This window comes from Protopterus annectens, chromosome 10.part0 (assembly GCF_019279795.1).
Source record: "Protopterus annectens isolate FY-2018-M chromosome 10.part0, PAN1.0, whole genome shotgun sequence".
Lineage (NCBI taxonomy): Eukaryota > Metazoa > Chordata > Ceratodontiformes > Protopteridae > Protopterus > Protopterus annectens.
The window spans coordinates 204,616,160-204,639,131 of NC_056744.1; the positions used below are offsets into that span (position 1 = coordinate 204,616,160).

General features: G+C 40.0%; 1 protein-coding gene across 1 annotated transcript in view; it reads left to right on the forward strand.

Moving 5' to 3' along the window:
• Positions 1 to 20,274, forward strand: part of LOC122814124 (cholesterol transporter ABCA5-like) — a 951,316-nt gene extending 931,042 nt beyond the window's left edge. The window contains exons 11-12 of the mRNA XM_044086739.1: positions 1,564 to 1,622; positions 20,153 to 20,274. Of these exons, the coding sequence (XP_043942674.1) occupies positions 1,564 to 1,622; positions 20,153 to 20,274 (181 nt within the window). The remainder of the gene's footprint in view (positions 1 to 1,563; positions 1,623 to 20,152) is intronic.
• Positions 20,275 to 22,972: the final 2,698 nt, after the last annotated feature.

A 22,972-nucleotide genomic window follows, 5' to 3' on the forward strand; every position in this document is an offset into this window, starting at 1 on the left:
CATAAGTCAGCAATATTGTAACAGTAGTCTAATGATGAACATAGTATTGTTGTCTAAGAATTACTATTACAACAGATGTTCAAATAGATCACTGCTACAGTATATTCACCCACCACCCCCCTTATCTCTCTGTTTCACTCTCTAACCATAGCTGAGGCAGAATCCCTTTTTTCCACATCATCTTTTCCTACTGATATGTATCTGAGTCTGTACTGTCTGATTACAAGTCTCAGCACCTTTTTCTGGATCAAAAAAACTCTGAGGATTTCCACACCTACACCTAGATACCATAGGTTGTAGGTCAGATGTATGGCATGAAAAGTATTTGCATAAGCTTTTGTGGACTGGCTGGTTATACAGAACCCTTTGCAAGAATTATGCCATAAATCAGCAATACTGCAACAGTGATCAATTCAAACATCTACTGTTATAGTAATAAAGCATCAAAAGAACTCTCATTTGTGTACTGGTATAAGAAGTAATTAATAGAGCAGTTTATCTCACAGCCATTGATCATTCCAGGGCATCAGTTGCTATTAGAATATGCATTGACAGAGGCACAGGTAAACACCTTGGCTCATTGCCTTTGGGACAGCATAATGTTACCTGTTCCATATAAGAGGTCCATACACTGATAGAGATACTGAAAAAAATTGTCAAAAACAGTTCAGTACAGCATTCATACTGTGCACTTGGTTTGCAAAATATTTACTTATTATTTCTTTAATTCAAATAGAAGCATTATAAAGTATTATAATTGGGTCACTTATCATATTCAGCTTATTACGTATATGTTCAAGACACTGATGCCAAGAAATTCACCCTGAGAGCAAAGCTCAGAAGGTGAATCCTGGCCTCCATGTTGAGAACACATAAAGCTGGTTATGACTGAGACCTAATCATAATTATTTGTACTGCATGGAGCTTTTTCCGCTCCAGGTACTTATCAGTTACAGAAAACAGTTTAAGCATATGAACAGTTTTACAGGCTTTCAAAGCCTTTGAAAACAAGTAAAGCACTAACTCCTGTCAGACAGCCAACGGACAGAAACAAATTGCACTCCTGTAGAGCTAACGGATTTAAAAACTGTTAGACACCACATTCTACTATTTTGTTTATATGTGTGACAGACTGAAGTCCTAACAGCTTCTAAAATCTTTATACATTCTACCTCTGGTCAGCAGTTAAACTGAGGTCTCATGCGAGAGAGATCAACAAGTTTATCTTTCTCCCCGATTTCTTTGCAGATTTATGGTGCTTCATGCACTAAACTTTTGTTAGGATATATAAATGGTAATAAAATTGTGAATAACTGTTCAGTATGTTTATTTTATCTGCATTTCAGCTCATTTTGGTTTGTGATTTTTTTTTTTAATTACAATGTGTGCCTATTGATTTAATTCTGATAATTTAAGTGCTGTGTCATACCATTTTGAATTTATGTACTCTGATACATGCTAATTACATTTGCATAGATTTTTGTATATTAAACTTGTTTTGATTGAAACTTTAAGTTACATGACCATATCCTCTTGTAAACTCAAAATTTTGTTTGTTTTTAGAATTAACAATATTAAGAAAACGTACAGAGTGAAGAATAATGATGTAAAAGCTTTGAGAGGTAAATCACGTTATTTCATAAACTGTGACAGAGAATAACACATAATTAATTGCCATCTTTTTCCATGTGACTGTATAATTGAGGATCAATTGTAATACAATTTTTCAGCATCAAAAATCAAGCATAATAAACAAGTGAAAGGATACTGTACTTCATACTTCTGAGATCTGTTGCTACTCTCCACTGCCCAGTCATGGCTATATATCCCTTTTGCAGGCCTCGCATTTCTTTAGCTACAGTGCACTGCTCACTTTCTTGTGACCAGTAGCTCACCAAGACAGGGCTTTCAAGAAACATACTTTAGCTCTTGGCATTACCTTGTTTGTAAATAAGAACCAGATTTGACACGAGATACCTTTCTACTGCCAACAACTAGGCAGGAAGTCTATTGCCAACTTTACTCCATTTACCCAGATAAAATGATGATTTAAACACATTGTACTGTCTTTCCCTGTCTAAAATGCTTTACATGTGGGAATTGCTTCCAACTTCTGTTCAGCGTAACTGCAACTGCACCCTAAACTTGTACTTTTGAAAGAACAGAAATGTAAATATTAACCCAGCTTAGCTAGCTGTCCATTCTAGCATTCTGGCTCAATTCATTAAGCTCGGTCACTGGAATTGTGGATTGAAATTCAACATTTTCACCAGTGGGCCAGATTAAGGTGTAATGTTTTACTCTCGTTCACTGCACAAGTGATACTTGTATCACTCATTTCTGGAAGATAAGTGGGAAAGTACAATTTTTTACTTATTGTGAAGCTACTGTTTACTGTTTAAAAGACTTGTAAAGCAGAAGCATGCTGAAGCAGACTTTCTACAATGAAACATTCCATAACATCAGCGCATGTCTTGCTCTGCTGAATTCTAACCTGATCTCCACTGTTTTTTTAATTTGTTTAAAGATTTATAGATTTAGGAGGGAAGACATGATGCAGTCACATACACTAAGAAGAATTTATTTGGGGACAAAACCCTTTTTTCATATTGATTTTGGTGCCCCTACTGCCCAACATCTGTCTGATAAATCTCTTGAATCCCCATAGCAAGTTGAAGAGGAGATAAAAGCACCCCACTAAACCAATGTCCTGGTCAATCTGGGTATCTTGAGACAATGCTACAATTGTCTCACCTCCTCCCAACAAACACAAATACATGTGAGAGATGCAACTATATAGCCGGCTGAATTCTCTCAACTCAGGGCTGACATGACCAGACAGGAGGAGATGGCAACCACACACACAACAATCCCAGTCCCACATAGACCTACCACAACTGCAAACCAAACACATAAAAACAGCAGAGGCTCCCAATAAATCAGTGTGTCAACCAATCATATGCCTGATACACTAGTAATAGGTGACTCTATAGTCAGACACACTGATGTCCTCATTGTCCATGCTGGTGTGAATGACCTGAGTGTAGCCCAGGCTGGTATGACCCTGACCCTGAGCAGCATCTTGCCCTCACACCAAGAATGATACCACAATAGAAAAGATGATCATCAGCTTTAACAATTTGGTACTGAAGTACTGTTCTAAGGGGGGATCTAATGTCTGTCTGCCTGGATGACATGTGGGACAAGCCAACACACTGCCCATGGATGGCTTACACCCTGTCACCACTGGGCTTAAACCCACCTCCTTAGAAAAAAAAATGGGAAAAAACTGTCTAAATCTCAAGATGCAGGCACTTGATGCACCTTTCGCCCCAAACCCGCGAACCCACAAAAAAGGAGGGTCCATATTCATTCATCAAGGACACACACCTCCAGGTTAGTGAGACCATACAGGTGCAACTAACCAAAACTGCTATACAACTGGTAGCATGTTACAGAAATGTATAAACATAGACTGGGTACATTATTCTAGTGGTCACCTCTCCCACTAGGGAGATAATATATAGACCTGCTGAGCATCACAAACATGGGGAAAATGCTGTGAGATCTGACCACAAACTAATCATGTGCCAGTGGATACCACATATCCTTCACAAATGGACGTCTGGTGGACCTCAGCCATAAACAAGAAGGAAGACATCTCTGATCAACATTAGCAGAAAAAACATCCAAGGCCAACTTTGAGAGAAAAAAAATACTTATCCCAGCTGAATGTAATCTCCCTGTCATCTCAGATGTCCAAGTGAGAACTGCCTAAACAAAACACAGCATCAATGGGACCTGAGACCCTGGAAACTACCGCCCATAAGTTTAACCAGCCTGGTCTCTACAAAGCTGGAAAGAATCATTATGGAACTCATAAACAGAGACATAGGGGACCTACAGACAAGTTCAGCTTTGTAAAGGGCAGATCCTGCCTTTTAAACCTGGTTGACTTTTTCAAAACAGTCACTAGAGCCATTGATGAGGGCAAAGCAGTCTATACAGCATACCTGGACTTGGCTAAGGCCTTCAACACAATACCCACTCAGGCATCATAGATCAGCTCAACAGCTTAAAAGTAAACCCTTATGTCACTAGATGGGTTGCAAACTGGCTAAGGACAGAACCCATAAAGTTAAAATCGCTGGAGCAATGTCAGACTCAAAGCCAGTCACAAGTGGTGTCCCACAGGGATCTGTCCTGGGACCCCTCTTGTTTTACTTCTCAGATGTTAAAGCAAACATGGGAAGCAGACACATACATCCTACAAAAGGCCTCACAGAAATGGACAACTGGTGCGCCTTAAACTAAATGCCAAAAATGTATAGTCATCCCTTTGGGAAAAACAAAGTACCCACAAATTATCACATAGACAGCAACCCACTAAAAGTAATCAGAGACCTAGGGAAAGTGGTTAGAAAAACATTCTACCTTGCACACCTCATCATGAAGGGATTCACATCCAGATCCAAGGATGTCATTGTACCCCTATATTCCTCCCTCACTAGACCCATGATTGAGTACAATGCCCCATTTGGTATGTACCTCACCCGGCATTTGCAACAGCTGAAGAGACCACAAAAGTACCTCACCAAGAGGATCAAGGGTTTCCAACATATGTCTTATTCTGCCAGACTAAAGAAAATTCAGCTCTATTCAGTAGCATACCGCCTGCTAGGCCATGTCAAATCAGGATCTGATGCACATGCTCCACCTCAAAAAATCCAAATCCATCAGGACCACGAGAGCTAAAGACTTAAACCTCGGCACAAGTATGAATAGGACATGCTGGAGGGATAGATTCATAACCCAGAGGCTTCTCATGCTTTGGAACAAGATCCCAGTTGCAGAGCCCTCACTGACTCTCTTCAAGAGAAATCTTGATGAGTGGATGGGAGATCGGTCACATCTGTGTCACTGCTAGACAGGGGCACAGTAAACTAATTCTGTTATATAAGGGGACCTTCATTGTGTCACTACTAGACAGAGGCACAGTATTCTAAACTTATTCTGTACATTTTTGTACCATTTCATGGGGTGGCAAAAGCCACATCACTATGGCTAGGCTTACAAATGCCCCAGGGCAAATAGCCTAGTACTATACTATGAAACTATGAAGTAGGAATACTTTTTTCTCCTGCAGACCTTTCCGTAATTCCAGCTATCACTGCATGTTGTACAGTTACATCATTGAAGTCCGGCTGAGTTATGCAGTTGCCTTTCACTATGAATAATTTATATGTGCTTCTCCTTAATCTTCTCTTCCTAAACTACAGTTCTTAGTTTCCACTGGGAGCAACTGACAGCCAGAAATGAATCACACCCTCTTCCCTTCACAGAAGCATAGCTAGCCAGGCCCTCTTAATTAACACATTGTGTATCTGGTATCTAAGTAATTGCACAGAGATCGGTCGTCATTACATATGCTGGCCATTTCTATACTAATGGGCCATACTATTGTTGAGTGTATCCTGAACTTCAATTTTCTTATGTAAGATCTAGACACTCTAATATACTACAAGATAGAATAATAAAATCTAATAGATTGACTTGGTCATATCCATGCAGCATTCATTCTTTTGATATGTAACATCTATCTAATCTTGCCAAGAACTATATTCTGATGAAAAATGTGCATGTTCCACTTCATTCTGTCTCATTATAATTACACACCTAAGCTCAAATGCATGCATTTATGTCTGTATCTGCCTTCAGCTGGTAGTTTGTGCTACCCTGTTCCTCCAGAGACATATTCCTTATATCCTGTAGTGTTACATTCTCCTGCTACTACTATAAATCCTTGATGAAAGACTATAACATCTCCCATAATATTCTTTTTTAGGTTCATAGATTCACAGCTGCTTAACAGGCTGATGATCTAATAGGATCTTCAGAAGCCCAGCCATGCATTCCACAGTACGTTTCTAGCCTAGTTTTAATTACAATTAACCCAGATCCCTTTGTATTATGAGTATGAATAACCCAGGGACAAGCAGACATTTGCATGTAACACCTGTCCATAAAGTACAAAGGTGCCAATCCAGAGGTGCTGTTTCTTATCCACTTATCCTGATTATACTTAGAGTAAGAGACATACTTTGCTTTACATGGAGATGAAAATACTTTCAGCGAAGTGGTATTCTTTGTGAAACATATCTGTCCATAATGCAAGTTCTATTTATTTGCAGAAGCAACTGAGATCTCGGTTGCTTACGTCACTGTTGGACCTCCAGATGTGTATGACATCTGAAACAGTTAGGTTGGTAGAGGCTTTATAAGTGAAGCTGAGATTGTCCCTTGGTAACCTATAAGATAATGAAAAGACAGGCAAGACTTTAGGACAACCAGTGTAGCTTTTGTGATTTAGGTCCTTGGTTTTCTTAGTGAGAAAGTGTTGTGGTCAGTCAAGCTGTATCAGGTGTTTGGACAGGTACACACCAAAGGAGGCATTATACCTAATGAGTGCAGCATACAGTAGAATTATCACCTCTCTGTCCTGAGTGAAATACCCATAATAATAATATTAATGCAATGAAAAAGGACTTACAACAGAGGATACATTGTGAACAAATGACATCTCATTGTTCACATGGGTTCCCAAGCCCTTCATTACGGGGTCAATTTTCAGGTGTATTGCCAATGTGATAGATGTAGGGGATGTCATGCTTCCCGAAGGCTACAATTATACATTTTTAGGTGTTTAGTTTTAGGCCATAGTTTTAACACCAGCTACTAGTTTAATAAAGGCCTTCTGGAAGAATCTTGGCATCTTTCGGAGAATTTATGATGCCACCTATTTTAGAGTCATCTGGAAATTTAGTCAGCCATAAGCCCTTAACATTAGCATTGACCTCTAAGAAGTAGATGCCAAAGAAGAGTAGCTCAGAGACTAAACCTTGAGGCTCACCACTAGTTTCAGTTCTTTTGGGGGAGGTAAATCCACATACCCTAATAAACTGAGTTGCATTTGTGAGGCAGTTTTCTATCCAATGATGAGGTTATCAGTTATGCTTGAATGATGACTGGTGTTGAATGCCTTAGCAAAGTATAGATATGCAGTGTGTACAAATTTTCCCTCATCCAGTGCTTCTGTTACTTTTTGAAGAAGCCAACTGGAATAAATAGGTGGGAGCTGCCCTTGACAAAACCAGACTCGCTTGGGTCAAGAGAATGTAGGCTGTCTGTGCCCTTAATTCTTAACTCCATAGTTATCTTTTTTATAGCCTTACGGATGAGACTGGTCAGGCTTATAGCTCTGTAGCTGCCTAGGTCAGTTGATGCTCCTTGTGCAAAGGGATGACTTTTGCAGCCTCTACTTGTCTGGTACTAACCCTGATTGGAGGCTGATACTGATGAGCCTCTGTAGGGGAGATGGCAGTTCCTGTTTCAGGCTATCACTGGACATCATAATATTTTATTAGGCCCTACAGAAACAATGTTTATGACCTTGGATAGAGCGTTGAGGACTTGTTCCTGGGGATTTGAGGGGGTAGATTCTGGTATATAATCTAGGATTGTAGGGGGAGAGGAGTATGACGTTAGAACCAAATATGTCCTCAGGATTAAGGTATGTAATATAATTTATCATTATCTCTGTGCCATTTTGAGCATTATTTCTGAGTCCTCACACATAGTTAAAGGGGGATTTGTGATTATCTTTTGCCTAGGTGTCTATTTTTACAAAATATCTAGCCTTGGTTGATTTCATCAGGAACTGCAGTTCCCTGTTAAGTTTGGCAAGAGCATATTTGGCTTTTGGAGGGTTGCATTTATTTTTACTTACAATGAACTTTTTCCTATTACTGTAGAGCCTGTTTATTTATATTTAGGTTCCACTACAGGGGTATGTTTTAAAATTTGGCATTGTATTCATTTATTTTTTGGAATTGATAGAACATATGTTTCTATGCAACTATTTACATGTGCATAGAATTTAGTAGTGAAGAATTTCACATTCATCAAGGGGTCATCAAGGTGAAAGAGAATGTTGAATTTTCTCAGGTCATCACTCCATTTTAGTAGATTAAGCTTTAGCATGATATCTAAATACTGAGTTATTGGATGAAGTTTCTGGCTTCAGCCTTATTATGAATATGACTGATTCTTAGTCTGATTTGACTAGGGAGGATGTTACAACTAGTAGAGAACAGAGCTGTCCCATAATCAAGTCTGCAGTTTTGTCTCTTCTAGAAGGATGATAGGCTAGCTAGTCCAATGAGTTTGTATTAATGAAGTTCAGAAATCCATGGGCATATCTTTTTAGGGATGTACAAGTTTCCCAGTTGATGGGAGGGTAGTTGAAACTCCCTAGGAGAATGGTATTTGGCTGAATGCTTATGGCATGATTTAGTGATTTAGGAAGTATGGGCCAAGGATGGAATAAGGAGGATCCTATAGTTAGTTACAATACGATACATGTTTTTGTTAATGGTAAGTTGGGCATGGAGGATTTCATAGGTTCATAGGTTCATACTAGGCTATCTGCCCTAGGGCATTTATAGGCCTAGCCAGAATGTGTTTGGCTTTCGCCACCCATTTTATTTTTATTTTGCTTGCTATGCCCTTTTTTAGGTACTATACTGTCTATCTAACAGTGACACAACAGTGACACAGAAGTGATACCCAACCACTTCCCATCCACTTATCAACTTATCAAGATTCCTCTTGAAGAGAGGGAATGAGGGGACTCTGCCTAACCTGGACTGGGATTTTTGAAGGGGGAGCCTCTGTTTAACCTCTGGGTCCCTCAGCATGTCATGCTTAGTTCAGTGCTGAGGTTCAAGTCTCGATCTGAGAGCTCTCGGATTTTGATTTTCTGAGGTGCAGCATGTCCATTAATCATTGTAGGACAATTCGGTATACAGCAGGCACAGATCAGCCTCTGAACATGCCACGTATGCCACTGGCTGTGAGCTGGAGTTTTTAACAGGGCACAGCATATGCATCTGTTTTGATGGCTTCCTCTTGGTGAGGGGTTTGGGGTCTTTCTCCAGCTGCAGGTGTCTGTCTGGTAACATCCATCCCAAAAATTGTATTATGTACTCAATTGAGGGCCTGATGAGGGATGAGATGAGACGACGCATGACCTCCCTGATCATGATAGATTAGATTCATGATTAGGGGCGGGCTATAAATGTTTTTTTTCCACTTTGTGAAATGGTTGTGAGAGATTGCTATCAACTTGGGTCCCCAGTTCCTCTCACTTCTTCTGTTCTTTAATTCTTTCACCTCCTATGTGGTAATTTGTGTTGTTTGTTTTTGCCAAGGGATGACTATACACTTTTTTGGCTTTTAGCTTGGCTTGCCATGGCTTATCTGGTTTTATGTGGCTGTTTTGGAGAGGGCCTTTTGGAGGGATGCTTATGTAGCGGCTGGAGTCAGATTTGTGTGCAGTTTTAGTAGCATCCCATCTGCCTAGTCAGCTCAACCTCCGTCCTATAGTACCCTAAGAATAGATATATATAGGACTGAGAATTAGGGACACCGGCCGCTGATAGCTTGTCAGACATGGCTCTTGCTCCAGCTGACCTTGATGGCAATTCTAACCTTGAGTGGTAACCATGGGGTCTCTATTTTGGGGTTCTATATTTAAGCTGGTGAGCTTATCTATAATGTGAGGTTATCTATAATGCCTTTGGGGTATGGGTAGGCTGTGTGAGGGCTTTCCCCTCATCAATAGGTCCAGGACTGTTTCACCAAAAATCAACCAGGTTTAAGAGGCAGGATGGGTTTAAGAGGCAGGACCAGGTTTAAGAGGCAGGATCTGGTCTCCACAAATCTTCTTTTATTTCCGGGTCCATTTGTAGGTCCCCCATATTTTTGCAGACCATCCAGTCCAGCTTTACCTTTAGCTTTTTCCAGGATCCGTTGAGGCACCACCTTTATTAGTAGGGACCACTGTTGCTGTCTGACTCCACCTTCACATATCCTGTAGTAAGTTGCTGTGGCACCACTGTAGTGGCACATATCCTGTAGTAAGGCTGAGTTGAGTAGTAGGTTTTTATGTTTGGGTTTAGCTCTCCCTTGAGTTCATGTAGATCTGGTCCCATTGATGCTGTGTTTTTGCTTTGAGATGTTGTTTTTTGCGCTGCTGGAGAGATCATTTTAGCCTGGGAGTGGAGGGGGAGCATCTGTCTGACTCTGGGGGTCAGCTAGCTGCTTGTTTGGTCATGGGGGATTGGTGTATTTTTGTCTGTTTTGGTGTAACATTGTCAATGTCTGGTTGTTTTTACTTTTATTGTTTTTGGTTGTGATTATCCTTATAAATATGGTAAAGTTCCTATTTATTCCTAATAAAGAGTGCCTGTGCCTATTGATAGTGTTGCTGTGCCTTTTTGATTTTGCTAGTGCCTTAGACAATTTTATCTTTGCTCAGTATAGCTTTTTTTTTTGGATATTTGTTTATTTTGGGATTTTGCTTTTTCATTTATGGTCTTTTTTGGGCTTTTGGGTCATCACCATTTGGCTGGGCCTGGGTGGAGGATTGGGCCATTTTATGACTGAGGGATTGGGTTTTATTTAGTTTCCCGAGGATAGGATCCCAATCCTTTTATTTGGGTTCAATGGGATCTTTCCATTTTTCCCACATTGTGGCATCATTCTTGGTGAGGGTAAGATGCTACTCAAAGTCAGGTCATACCGTTACAAGTCATCATTTTGCCTAATGAGCCTGACAATGACATTTTGAAATGAATATTGAGATCCTCAAACTTTAGTACCTTCATCTAGTGAGAAAGGGCTAAATGGGTGCTAGGAATTGAAACATTGCAGTGATGGGGAGCTTGCAATATTCTTGAGCTAGGTCTCAGTGATTTTACATACATCAATGCAATTTTTGGTTAGGAGTGCCTGTAGGGAGTATATTTTTTTGTTAAGGTTGCATGTGTTGAACAGCAATACCTTCATATTATCTGGAAGCTTTTGAAGACTGACTTTTCCTAAAAAAGACACATTTTGGGAGGTGGATCTTTTTTTTTTTTTACAAATATAAAAAAGTCTTGTGTGGACAGGTACAGGCCATCCCCTTGCAAAACAGTTTAGGCTATCTGCTATGTCCTTCCATGCAGATGTGTACTGTAACTCCTTTGAATGATACCAGAAGCTAAGCCAGTTGTTGTTAAAGTCAATCATCTTTTGTTGTGACATCATTATAGATGAAGGTAAAATGCTTCTCCGGGTGAGGTTCATACCTGCTTCAGACACATATTCTGAGAGCTCAGCCATGATTCTTTTTATAAGGTGCAAGGATGCAAGTCTCATGTTGTTTACTACCACTTTCTACCTTAGATGGGTGAGGCCTTAATTTTCATTCAAACAAGCACTTTGCATAACTACCTCTCCCAAGCCTGTCCTAATATCACCGACAGAGGTATCTAACTTCTTGTTTGTTAAATGCATGACACTTGTTATATACTGATGAGAAGCATTCATTTAGAGTTTAACAGATCATGCACTATATTTTGTTTGCTGAATACAATGAATGCAATTCTACATACTGAAATTCCTGTTTTAAATATCCAGTCTTCAGTAGTCGGGAAAAGTATGTGTATCCCCACGTAACAGACTCTTTTCATTCTTTACTCCCAGTGATTGGCACGTTAATCCAACATGATTTTCTCCACTGTTATGTAAAGCCAGCTTCAATATGTGCACCTCCTTGCCCAGCCAGACAATGGATGTAATGTGGTTTGTTAGAGTTTTAAAACGGTGAAACAAAACATGTACAATGAGAGGAAAATTGTTATTTTCCTTTTGTCATGTCTAGTTGTTCCGTAATAGCAGAATAAAATTTGTAAAGCAGGCTAAACATAATTGTTTAAAAGGTAAAAAAATAAAATCCAAAAATGCTAAAAAAACATTATTACCGCCAATGTTAGATCATAGTCCTTTAATAATTGTCTTGGGTGGCGAAACCAGGGTACATTTTTGGCTAGACTTATATAGGCCCTAAGGCCAATAGCCTAGTACCCACCTATGAACCTATAAACCTATGAATACTGAAACACAGACAAAGCTTTTGAGATCTTCTCTTCATCAATGGTCTCTTTTTTCTGCTTGAAGGCTTAACACCCCTCTTCCTATAAGGTATCCCAGATTCTTGGCTTCCGCCATGTCCAGTTTACATTTCTTAGTATTCACAGCCAAACTAGCCTGTTATATAGCCTCTTACATGGCTTGCACATTGGGTAATTGAGACTTCCACTCTAAATGCATGATCATATCTTCTAGGTATGCAGGAGGATTGCAAGAGTAATGATTTACTTGTGCTATGATTGTGTCATGTGTGTACCTGTAGTGTAAGGACTTAAGTGAATGCATTATGTGATTAATCCTGGCCCTCAACAGGCAAATGACCGTGACCCTCTCCTTGCTCCCCCTGGTGAGTGGTGCATCAATGTGTCTCACAATGGAGTCTGCTATGACTAGGCTGTTGGATTGTATGGCGGCAGGCATTTTGAGGTGAGATACTTATAAGTGCATGTTCCATGGTGTGCACTGCTTGAATTGTGTGTTTGTGAAGTTGCTGAGAGTATGTGTTGCCTCAGCACATGTGAGACTACTTGCTTAGTCTGTAATGTGTGTAGTAGGTAAAGATAAGTTGCTGTCTTGCCCTGTTTATATCTTGTCCCACTGCTTTTGATGGAATATGTAATCCAGCCAGTGTAATTCTTACACCGTGATAACCACGTCTCACCACTGTAAGTCTTCCCTACCTGTCTTTCATTTGTTCTCTAGCTTTATTTCTATGCTCTTTTTAATTAATGTTAAGACTCCTTTATTTTTCCTTCTTTTATTCTAGTAAGGATATCATCCTTCCCACTTTTCTTTACAAAACATTAATATTATTTATAATTCATCTAATATTTTTTGTGACATTATTATCTGTGTGTTACTATTGTAAATATCCATTTTTCCTGTCTAGCAGCCCATTAACATTATAAACTAGTAGGTCAAATTGTGCTATAGTAAAGCTTAGGTTTTATTCTATGTAACTGATACTCTTTGTCTTTCTATTACAACATGGTTCTTACTCATCTGTTTGTATTGCTTTTTATGTCACTTTAATATTGTCCCATTTGAACCTGATCTCTTATTGGAACATACAGTAATTGATTCAGTAAAGAAATGCACATTGATGACAGCAAACACATTTCCATTAATGCCTGTCTTTCATCTGCTAAGAAGTCGTACATGAAGGAGAAAAAGCTCCATGCTCTTCAAAGAATTATGATTTGGCCTCTGATCATAAGCACATATTAAGTGTTCTCGACATGGATGCTTCACTCTAGAGATGAAATGTCTCGATACATATAATAACACGGTTATAATCAGATATCCAATCATAATCCTCTGTTATCCTACCATCTTCTTGAACGTGAACATTTCTGTTATGTATTCTGTACTGTGCCTCTTTTGCTCGGTCTATATGGTCTCTCACCATTGGCATCATGGATTTAAACCATCCTATTGATCCAAAAAATGTCATATCACACTTCTAACTAAAACAATTTAAGTTGGTCTTCCTGTATATTGTAACAGTGCAATGGTCACCTCTGTATTGCCTAGCCTGTTCAGATCTTGTGATGCCATTCAAAGCTCCAACATGATCTCTATTTAGTTTGAGTGACAAAGGGAGAACTGCATGGGTTTTCATGCTTTATATAAGTTCAGAAGATTTTCAAAATACATATTTAGTCATTTGCCAATTGTGGTCTTAACTGCTATGTAGCCTTTATTCTTTTTTTGCCTTTTCCTTACTGTTCTCATCTCATTTCCTCTCTCTTCCTATTCAAAGCCATATATAAATATGTCTAGATTTCTTATTCCTTTTCCTGAACATTAATTTACATATTGTGTACAGCTATTGGCCATATACACAGGAATTGCTGTAAATAATACAAATGCCAAAACTCCACAGCAGTGCAAAAAAAGAAAGCCAATAAAGGTCCATACACCTGTAGGCAAAGACAAAGCCAAGCCAAACCAATATGATGAAGTTTCCATGGGTGAAACGAAAGTGCTTATTCGGTGTGGATATTTTGAATTAAACTTTATACCATATTGGTTTGGCTTGGCTTTGTCTTTTCCTCCAGGTGTATGGACCTTTATTGGCTTTCTTTTCTACACTGCTGTGGAGTTTTGGTGTTGGCCGTACACAATTTGTATTGTAATTATGGATAAGGAAAATAAGGAGAAGGACTCTAGCATTAACAAGAGCTACCAGTCTGTCCACAAGAGTCTGTCCCAAAACTCACAAAACTTGCCTGTCATGTTTTGAGGTCAGACCTTTTGAGGTGTAATATGTTATATGCAAAATTTTCAGTTCCCACAGTTTACACCACAGAAACAAATTGAATTCAAAAGGTTTATTGAAAGGTGAACCTGAGAAGGAGAAGGAGAAAACAAATAAAAGAAAGAAAAAGTGATTCCTCAAGGAGACAGAGGCAGCCCATTTTAGAAAACTGTTTTCTAACAAATTACCAAGGCAATCATCCCCTTCTCCTTGTGCAGGACCTTCAGGGTGTCACTCTACACCTTCCCACTCTAGCAGTCCACCATCTAGGGAGGAAATGTCTACTTCAACAGACACCATTCTGAAGTGGAGAGCAAGTAGCTTCTCCTTAGAAGAGGAGCTGTCTAAATCCCTTTTCTCTAAACCAGCTTCTGCAACTTCAGTACAGTCCTCCAGGTCTCTGCAGAGTCCCCTACAAATATGAGTGGTCATAAGACTCAGTGGACTTGGAATATCTATGAATCTAAGAATATAAGACTCTAGATTGGAATAAGATGATGATGGCCTTTATTAAGGCCCAGATTCAGTGCTGTGTGCTCTCTGGTCCCTCTATATTTGAGGTGATATAAAAGGAAACCCAAATTCCTGCTACTTTTGTTCCTACACCAGGCAAAAACCCAAATTCCTGTTACTTCGGTTTCTAACCCAAGCCCAGTTTTGAATACAGGAGTTATGGAACTGATGCCAACTAGATTGTTCAGATGTTCCTTCCCTGGCATCATTGCTCTCAGGACTGTGGCTGCATTGTCAACTCTATTGATGGTGACCCTCACTAGCCCAACATGATGTGCAACAAGGAATCAGTACCACTGGCTTCAGTCTCAATAGTTTTGGAACCCTAACTGGTGTTGTCACACTCAGCATTTAATCTTTTGGTGCCCCAGCCTACTCTGATCAGCTCTGCAAAGTGATTGTCCTGGTTGACGTTCATCAATTCATTTTCCTTTATTATACTGTTAGGTTGGCTCTCAATGCCAGTCCTTCAATCCTGGCAACTTTGCTGGACCTTTTGACATTGAACAGCTAGTTTAGGATCTTCATGTTGGAACAGCCAACTGCTCCATTGTTTCCTTTCTTCCACACTGCTGACCTTTGTAATGGCAATTGACAATCATTCTTACACCAATAGGACCTAGGGCCTAACAGATGAAAAAGGACTTTAAAGTCTGGTCTAGATTCGTCCCATAGAAGCACAAACAGCTCCGCTCTGAACATCTCAAAGAAGAAGTGATGAAAGAAACCCTCTCCAATTCTCCTACCCTACACATGGATGTCAATGAAAGAGAAGTTTCCTCAAGTCCCTACCAAAGTACCTCAAATTTCGGGAAATTTTACAAATGATACAACAGAGAGGATCAAGGCCAGTTGACCCCACCTCCCTGATAGAACAGATCCTCCACAAAGCCTTCATGTCCTCTTTCCAGCAGCTTGCGTGGCTCCTGGACCAGACAAGGTGATCAAAACATTATACAATACAGACTGGACATAACCAGATGTTTCTGAGCCAATTCTCCAGAAAACAGATAAAATCCTGTGGACACTAGGGGTAGACAACATAAGAGCAAAAAATATATTGTGGTAACCAGACAAGAAGCTTCTGAGGATGGCCAAGCCATTCAGCCTCCAGATAAATATTCAAGGATGACAGACAGACTAGGATAGCACATTAATGCATCTAGCATGCTTGCCATTAGGGCTATGAACTACACACCATAAGTGATCAGATTTCAGAGAGACCTTGTAGATAAAATATTAGAATCTCTAAAAGAGTTAAAAAAAATCTCCACTAGAGACACCATTAAGTATCTGGAGTCACTGGTGACAACTGTGAATACAATAGTATTGGTTTCCATGTGCCTTCTTTATAATGCAGGGGTTGCAGCAGCTTTTTCCACTGGAGCAACCATCATCATCATCCAGCATCAGTCCTGGCTGCAGTTAACTGTTTTTGGAGAATTTGAGAGTGGCTTTTGTCAACATTCCCCTTGATGGTACCAGCCTCTATTGGAAAAAGTGAAGGAAAATATACAACAAGTTGAATAAGATAAGGTGCTCACTGTTATTGGAGTTAAGTTCTCTTCCCTCAGAGATCATTTCAAAGAAATGGGAAAGAAGCCAAAAATCATAAATATAGGAAAGCATAACAGCTTTCGCAAAAGTAACTGTGTGATAGGAATTTCTGTGATAGAGGGACATTCTTAAATGTTTGCTATTCTAGAGGAAGGATGTCTGCCATTCCAGAGGAAGGATTTCCAAAAGAACAGGACTTCTGTAGTCCTTTCCCAGGGAACAGATGGTATAACCATCGAGAAGCTGCCTGCCTGAATGTCTCACTCTGGACACAGATGGGGATGATTATCCTTGCATTCTTATGCAAGGATGGCAATTGTGCATGAAAAATGGATCAAGTAGATAATATCCAGAAGCTGTACCTACAAATTTCCACATTCCCAATACAATTATCTTCTCATACTCCAGTAGTTCTAGCATTGCAGAGGAAGGTGACAGAAGAAGCAGCAGCAAGGTTTCTCATCAAGGAAACTATCCAAGAGGTCCCACCAGACCTGATAGGGTCCAGATTCTTCTCAAAATTCTTCTTAGTGCCCCAAAGAACTCAGTGCATCAGACCAAGTATAAATCTCAACCATCTACGTCATGTCAACTAAGAAAATTTACAAATGGTCAAGGTACAATCCATCCTTTCTTGCTTGCAAGAAAGAGATGGGATGTGCTCTTTAGGTTTTCGGTATTCTTACCTCCCCATCAAAATTGCCAAAGTGTTCAGAAGGCTGCTATGCTTTTAAAAGGAAGCCAGTCATTATGAGTTCAGAGCACTGCACTTTGATCTCACCACAGACCCCCTGGGTGTTCATTAAATACATGGTGCCAATATCTGCACATATACAATTATTAGGAATCAGAAGTTTTCTTTACCTAGATGTTTGGCTTATTGCTTTCCTCAGCTAATACCAGCTAGGCAGTACTTCATCTGACTGTGCCTGTTCTTGGGGATCAGTAATAACTTTGTGAAGTTCAAGACGGAACCCTCACAGAATCCTGCATAGGTTGCCAGCAAGATACAAATAAAATTGGTTATGCTGCCATCACAGAATGTGCTTCCAATAATTCAAGGGGTGCAGAATGTGTGCCAGTACTCCAACCCAATTGCATCTATGGTTATAAGACTTCTAGGCCAGATGGCAGCCATTATTCAAATAATTCCTCACTCAAGAATTCATGAGTCTTAAACTGGGTACTGAAAATTCAACAGTGTCAGTTGACAGATTTTATTACAAAGATAATCAAACTATCAAGGACTTGTTTAAAATACTTGTCATCATTAATACAACCCAACAATCCCTTGACAGGTAATTATTCTTTACCACCCTTCACAACAGTCACAATGACTATGGACATGTCTGCTCTAGGGTGAGAGAGGTACTATTTAGACAAGACAATCCAAAGGATCTGGACTACATTTGTGGCTTGTCATCACATAAATATTTTGGAAATGAGGGTGGTCTACCTGGCATTGCAGGCATTTCAAGAACTAATTTTCCATATGTAGTATCTGACCACTCCAGCAATATGACAGTGATATGGTACATCAACAAGAAAGGTGGGATAAGTCTTTCCCCACTGTATCAAGAAATGATTAAGGCTTGGGAATTGGGCATATATTTGCATTGCTTTCTTATAGCAACACATATCCTGGGAAAAGCCATTGTCATTGTGGACCATTTGAGCAGACACCTCTTACTTGCACATGAATGGTTTTAAACATGTCTACAGTATGTAAGACTGTCCATTGCTCAGGAAAGCCTTGCTATAATCATGTTGTTTCACCCATCAGCACCACATGCAAATTTTCCCTTGTCCTTTACAAACACACACACAAATTCACAGATGCTTTAGTCCACACTTGGGCCCTGGGCTTTGGAATGTTTTCACTCCAGTAGTCCTTATACTCAGGTTCCTACAGCAAGTATAGATTAGCAAAGCAAATGTCATTCTCATAGCGGTGCTCTGGCTGCACCAGGTATGGTTTCCCCTACTTTGGCCTTACCTGGTAATGGAACCTCTCCTTCTTCTACAGGATCCCCAGCTACTGACTTATCCATCTGGGTAGCCTCACCTGAAAATACACTCTTTGTTAATCTCATGGTATCTCCACTTCGGATAGTAGTCAAGGACTCTATGTTTTCTCCCAAAGTGGTGCAACTGATTACAGCATCTTAAAATATACCATCAGGAATATTTACAAAAGCAAGTTGTATAAATGTTCCATATGGGCAACTAGACAAGCTTTAAAACCTTTTTAAGATCCTATATATTCTGCCCTATCATTTTTGATTGAGAATTTCAATTGGAGATTTAGCTTTTCTACAGTCAAGTTACATTTGGTTGCCTTCTCCTCTTTTCATCAGGGCTTTTCATCATCTTTTCTAGCTTTTACAAGTTATGCAAATAGGGTTGCCACCTTTTTTTCTGGCTAAAACGGAGTAAAGCCACACCTCCTCGCATCACCAGTAACCCCACTAACCCCACTCCTCTCCTGCCCATATCCTGCCCATTTTGTGATGTCACAGTGACATCACCTGGCTGGGAACGCCCCCTTTTTTCTGTTCCTGCTGCCTGTTTTTGGCTGATTTACTATGCTTTTCTGTAAAAAAGCATAGTAAATCAGCCAATTTACAAACTCTGATAGTCTGTTTCCTTTTTTGAAACAGAATACCAGAGTTTTTACAGTGTTTTCTGGACTACCGGAGAATCAGTTTGATTTCTGGATAGTCCGGACAAAAATGGAATGGGGGGGCAACCCTATATGCAAAGCATTTCTTTTATTTATTTATTTTTTGTTGTGTTTGTTAACCAGGATAACCCAAGTGGGCCATGCAAGACCCATTTCAGTGGAGGCTCATGGAGAAAATGCTCCACATCAGATTAAAGATTTTAACATGATAAAAATAGTATACAAAATACATTTAAAAGAAGATTTTGTGATACAGTAAAAGAAACTTTTGACATTTATAACATTCATAAAGTATTTTTATTGTGATACAGTAAAGCAAATTTATAGTATTTACAAAGTTCATTGAGGAAGTAAAAAAAAAACTTCCAGGTAAACACTGTGAGTGAGCGAGCATTAGTAACTGATTAAGTTGGAGACAAAAACACCATAAATCCTAGCTACCATTCTTTAAACTAAGCTGCCTTTCTCTGTTTTCACACCATAAATCCCAGCTACTCTTCTTTAAACTAAACTGCCTTTCTCTGTTTTCATCATTTTACTAAACTTCTGTAATTCCTACCTCCAACTTATTTCCAGAACAAATTTTTGTCTCCAACTTAATCAGTTACTAATGCTCGCTCACTCACAGTGTTTACCTGGAAGTTTTTGGTGTTTATTAAGATCAGTACTTTTGGGGCGGCCACGGTGGTGCAATGGTTAGCATTGTCGCCTCACAGCAAGACGTTCTCCAGTTCAATCCTTGGCTGGGGTGCCTTCTGTGTGGAGTGTGCATGTCCTCCCTGTGGTTACATGGGTTTCCTCCGGGTGCTCGGGTTTCTTCCCACATCCCAAAGACATGCTGTAGGTGGATTGGACACTGCAAATTAGCCCTAGGTGTAAGTGTGTGCCTTCAGTGGAATGTTGGGTGCCGGGCTGGCAACTTGACACTGTAAAGCTCCACTGCCAATCATGATCAGACAGGTGATCTGCTATGGCGACCCCTAACCTGGAAAAGATTAAGATCAGTACTTTTATTATTACCAAATAGTAGCACATCCTATGCTTTGTTATATGCATTGACCTTTTATATTGATTCCTGTAAATCTTATATTTCTGTTTATTAGGTTTATCTTTTGATGTCTACGAGGGTCAAATCATGGCACTGCTTGGTCACAGTGGGTCTGGGAAAACTACTCTGATGAACATTCTCTCTGGAACTTGCAAACCATCTGAAGGTAAGAAATGAATCTGTTGTACTAGTATGTAAATAAATGCAGTGCATTATGCTCATAGCTGATGCCTCTCAAAAGTACACTGTGGGAGTGAAAGTACCTAAATAGGATTTATTTCTGTGGGAAAATGTGCCAGTCAGTCAAAGCAGATGATTGCAGGAGCACATGGAGGAGATCTGTAGAGACTTGCTGCAAAAATTAACCTAGTATGTGCACACAATTGTGAACTGCATTTAGTATAAGCAACAGCATTGTTCTGGCTTCACTTCAAGATGATATTTGTTATCATTCTTCTGAGCTATTTTATATGTATAATGTGAGAACAAAGACAATAAAAAACAAAGATCATGAACGTTATTGGATCTGGTTCTAAAATATATGTTATGAAGCTGAAAGGACTTTTTTTTTATTTAGTAAAATTAAGTTGCACTCTCTTACAAATATAATTTCAAGCAAATTCGACATTCATTTTAGATAAGTGGCCAGATTCAGTAAAGGCTACATGGTCTGCCACAAAACGCACATGCTACTGCATTGTTTTGGATTCAGTAAGCAGTTCTACATGTTGTGTGGAGCTGTTCAAGCAAGATAAACACTGTGGAATGCAAATTACAGCTTAAGCAGCTAAATTGTATGCTAATCAACCAATCCAGGATGGAGGAGCTATTCAACAAACTATAAAGCAAATGTGTAGACTCAGTGCTGGTTTTCCCTGCGAATTCCAAAATCTATTGGAATATAGCCACAGAAAGGAGTCTACATATACAGAAACAATGTCAGAGGCTGCTGTTACTTTAATTCATGTGTATGATGTGGAAATTGTGGAGTACTACAGGGTCAGTAGAGACATACTACAAGAACTCTGCAACTTCTATCGTCCTCAACTCAGAGCCAGGGCAAACCAAGGGGAATCCATCCCAGTGGAAACAAAGGTATGTGTAGCACTTAGAATATTAGCTACAGGTACCTTTCAGACACCAGCAGGGGATACGCTGGGGGTGTCACAGGCATCATCATCCAGCAGGATCCTCCATCAATTCTTAAATGCTATGCTCCAATATACCAGTGACCACATATATTTTCCTTGTACTCCTGAGAAAAGCGTCAGAAATTTGCAGGAGTTCTACCCTGTAGCACAGTACCCTGAAGTAGTGGATGCCATAGACTGCACACATGTAGAAATTAAGGCACCACCTGGGGAACAGGTAAGGTTCTACATTAACAGGAAAGGGCTTCCACTCCATTAACTGCCAAGTTGTGTGTAATGAAAGGGAATCATCTTGAATGTGTGTGCTGGCAACCCAGGCAGTTACTACGACTCACATATCTGGCACACCTCCCAACTGTATTAGATGTTCACTAGGGGGGATATCCCACAGGGTCATTTACTGGAGGATGCAGGTTATGCACTGGAACCTTGGCTGATGACACCCATCAGAAATGCACACACATCTGCTGAAGATCACTATAATGAGGTACACGCTCAAACCAGAAATATAATAGATCATGTGTTTGAGCTGCTGAAGTCACCGTTCCGGTGCCTAGATACATCTGGTGGAGCCCTTCAGTACAATCCACAGACATGTACAATGTGCCATGCTATACAACATCATCCTGAGAAAACAGCTTCAGCAGGATCAACAAGTGGAAGGAGCATACAATCCACCAGCAATGCCAAGGTTAACACAGCCACATGGAGGTGAGGAGTCAAAAGGGAAGTAGTAGCTGCTGTGGGTGTAGGCAGACGGGTTCCTATCAGTTCATCGACATTTCAGAACACCGACACTCACCTCTTCGACACCGAATCATCGACTGTTCATATCATCGACATTTCAGGTAAGCGATCTTCCCCATTGCAGGACCCATGGTAGCGCTTGTTTCTCTGTTACGAAGTAAATAACAACGCTGTCACGGTAAATTGTACAGAGTCACGTAAACCCTACTCGTTGTAACACAGAAACAAGTGCTACCATGGGTCCTGCAAGGGGGAAGATAATGTCGATGATATGAGTGTTCTGAAATGTCGATGAACTGATAGGAACCCAGGCAGACATAGGTGTGCCCAATATGCCCTTGTATTGGCTAAGACACAATGCATAGGACACTCAATCACCACCTAAGGGCCTAAAACCTTCCTTCTATGGACATACGGATCAGTGTCATTTCGGAGAAAATTCATTTCGCCGAAAATTTCTGACATAGGGTCCAAATTGCTGAAAATCCATTTAGCCGAAAATAGTATTGACAGTGTATCTGCCCTCTTCCCCACTGTAGTGAAATCTCGGAGGGAGAATATTAAAGTTGGAGGGACACAGCCCCCTACAATGGGGGGTGTGGGGGGCATAACCCCCCCACCCAGTGCAGTTTAATATTGTCTAGTATTGTTTTATATTGAGTAGTCCCTATTAAAAGGGTAAGTAAGTAGTTTATAACCTTGAGTAGATGGGGGGGCTACACCCCCCATTTTGGGGGGCTATGCCCTCCACACAAACCCTACTTTAATATTCTCACTCTGAGATTGCACTACAGTGGGGGAACAAGGCAGATACACTGTCAGTACTATTTTCGGTGAAATGGATTTTCAGCGATTTGGACCCTCTGTCAGAAATTTTCGGCAAAATGACATAGACCCGGACATACATATAATAACATTGATGCCAGGCAACTCTCACAACCTTTACCTACCCATGCATTAGCTGTGTATAGCTTGCT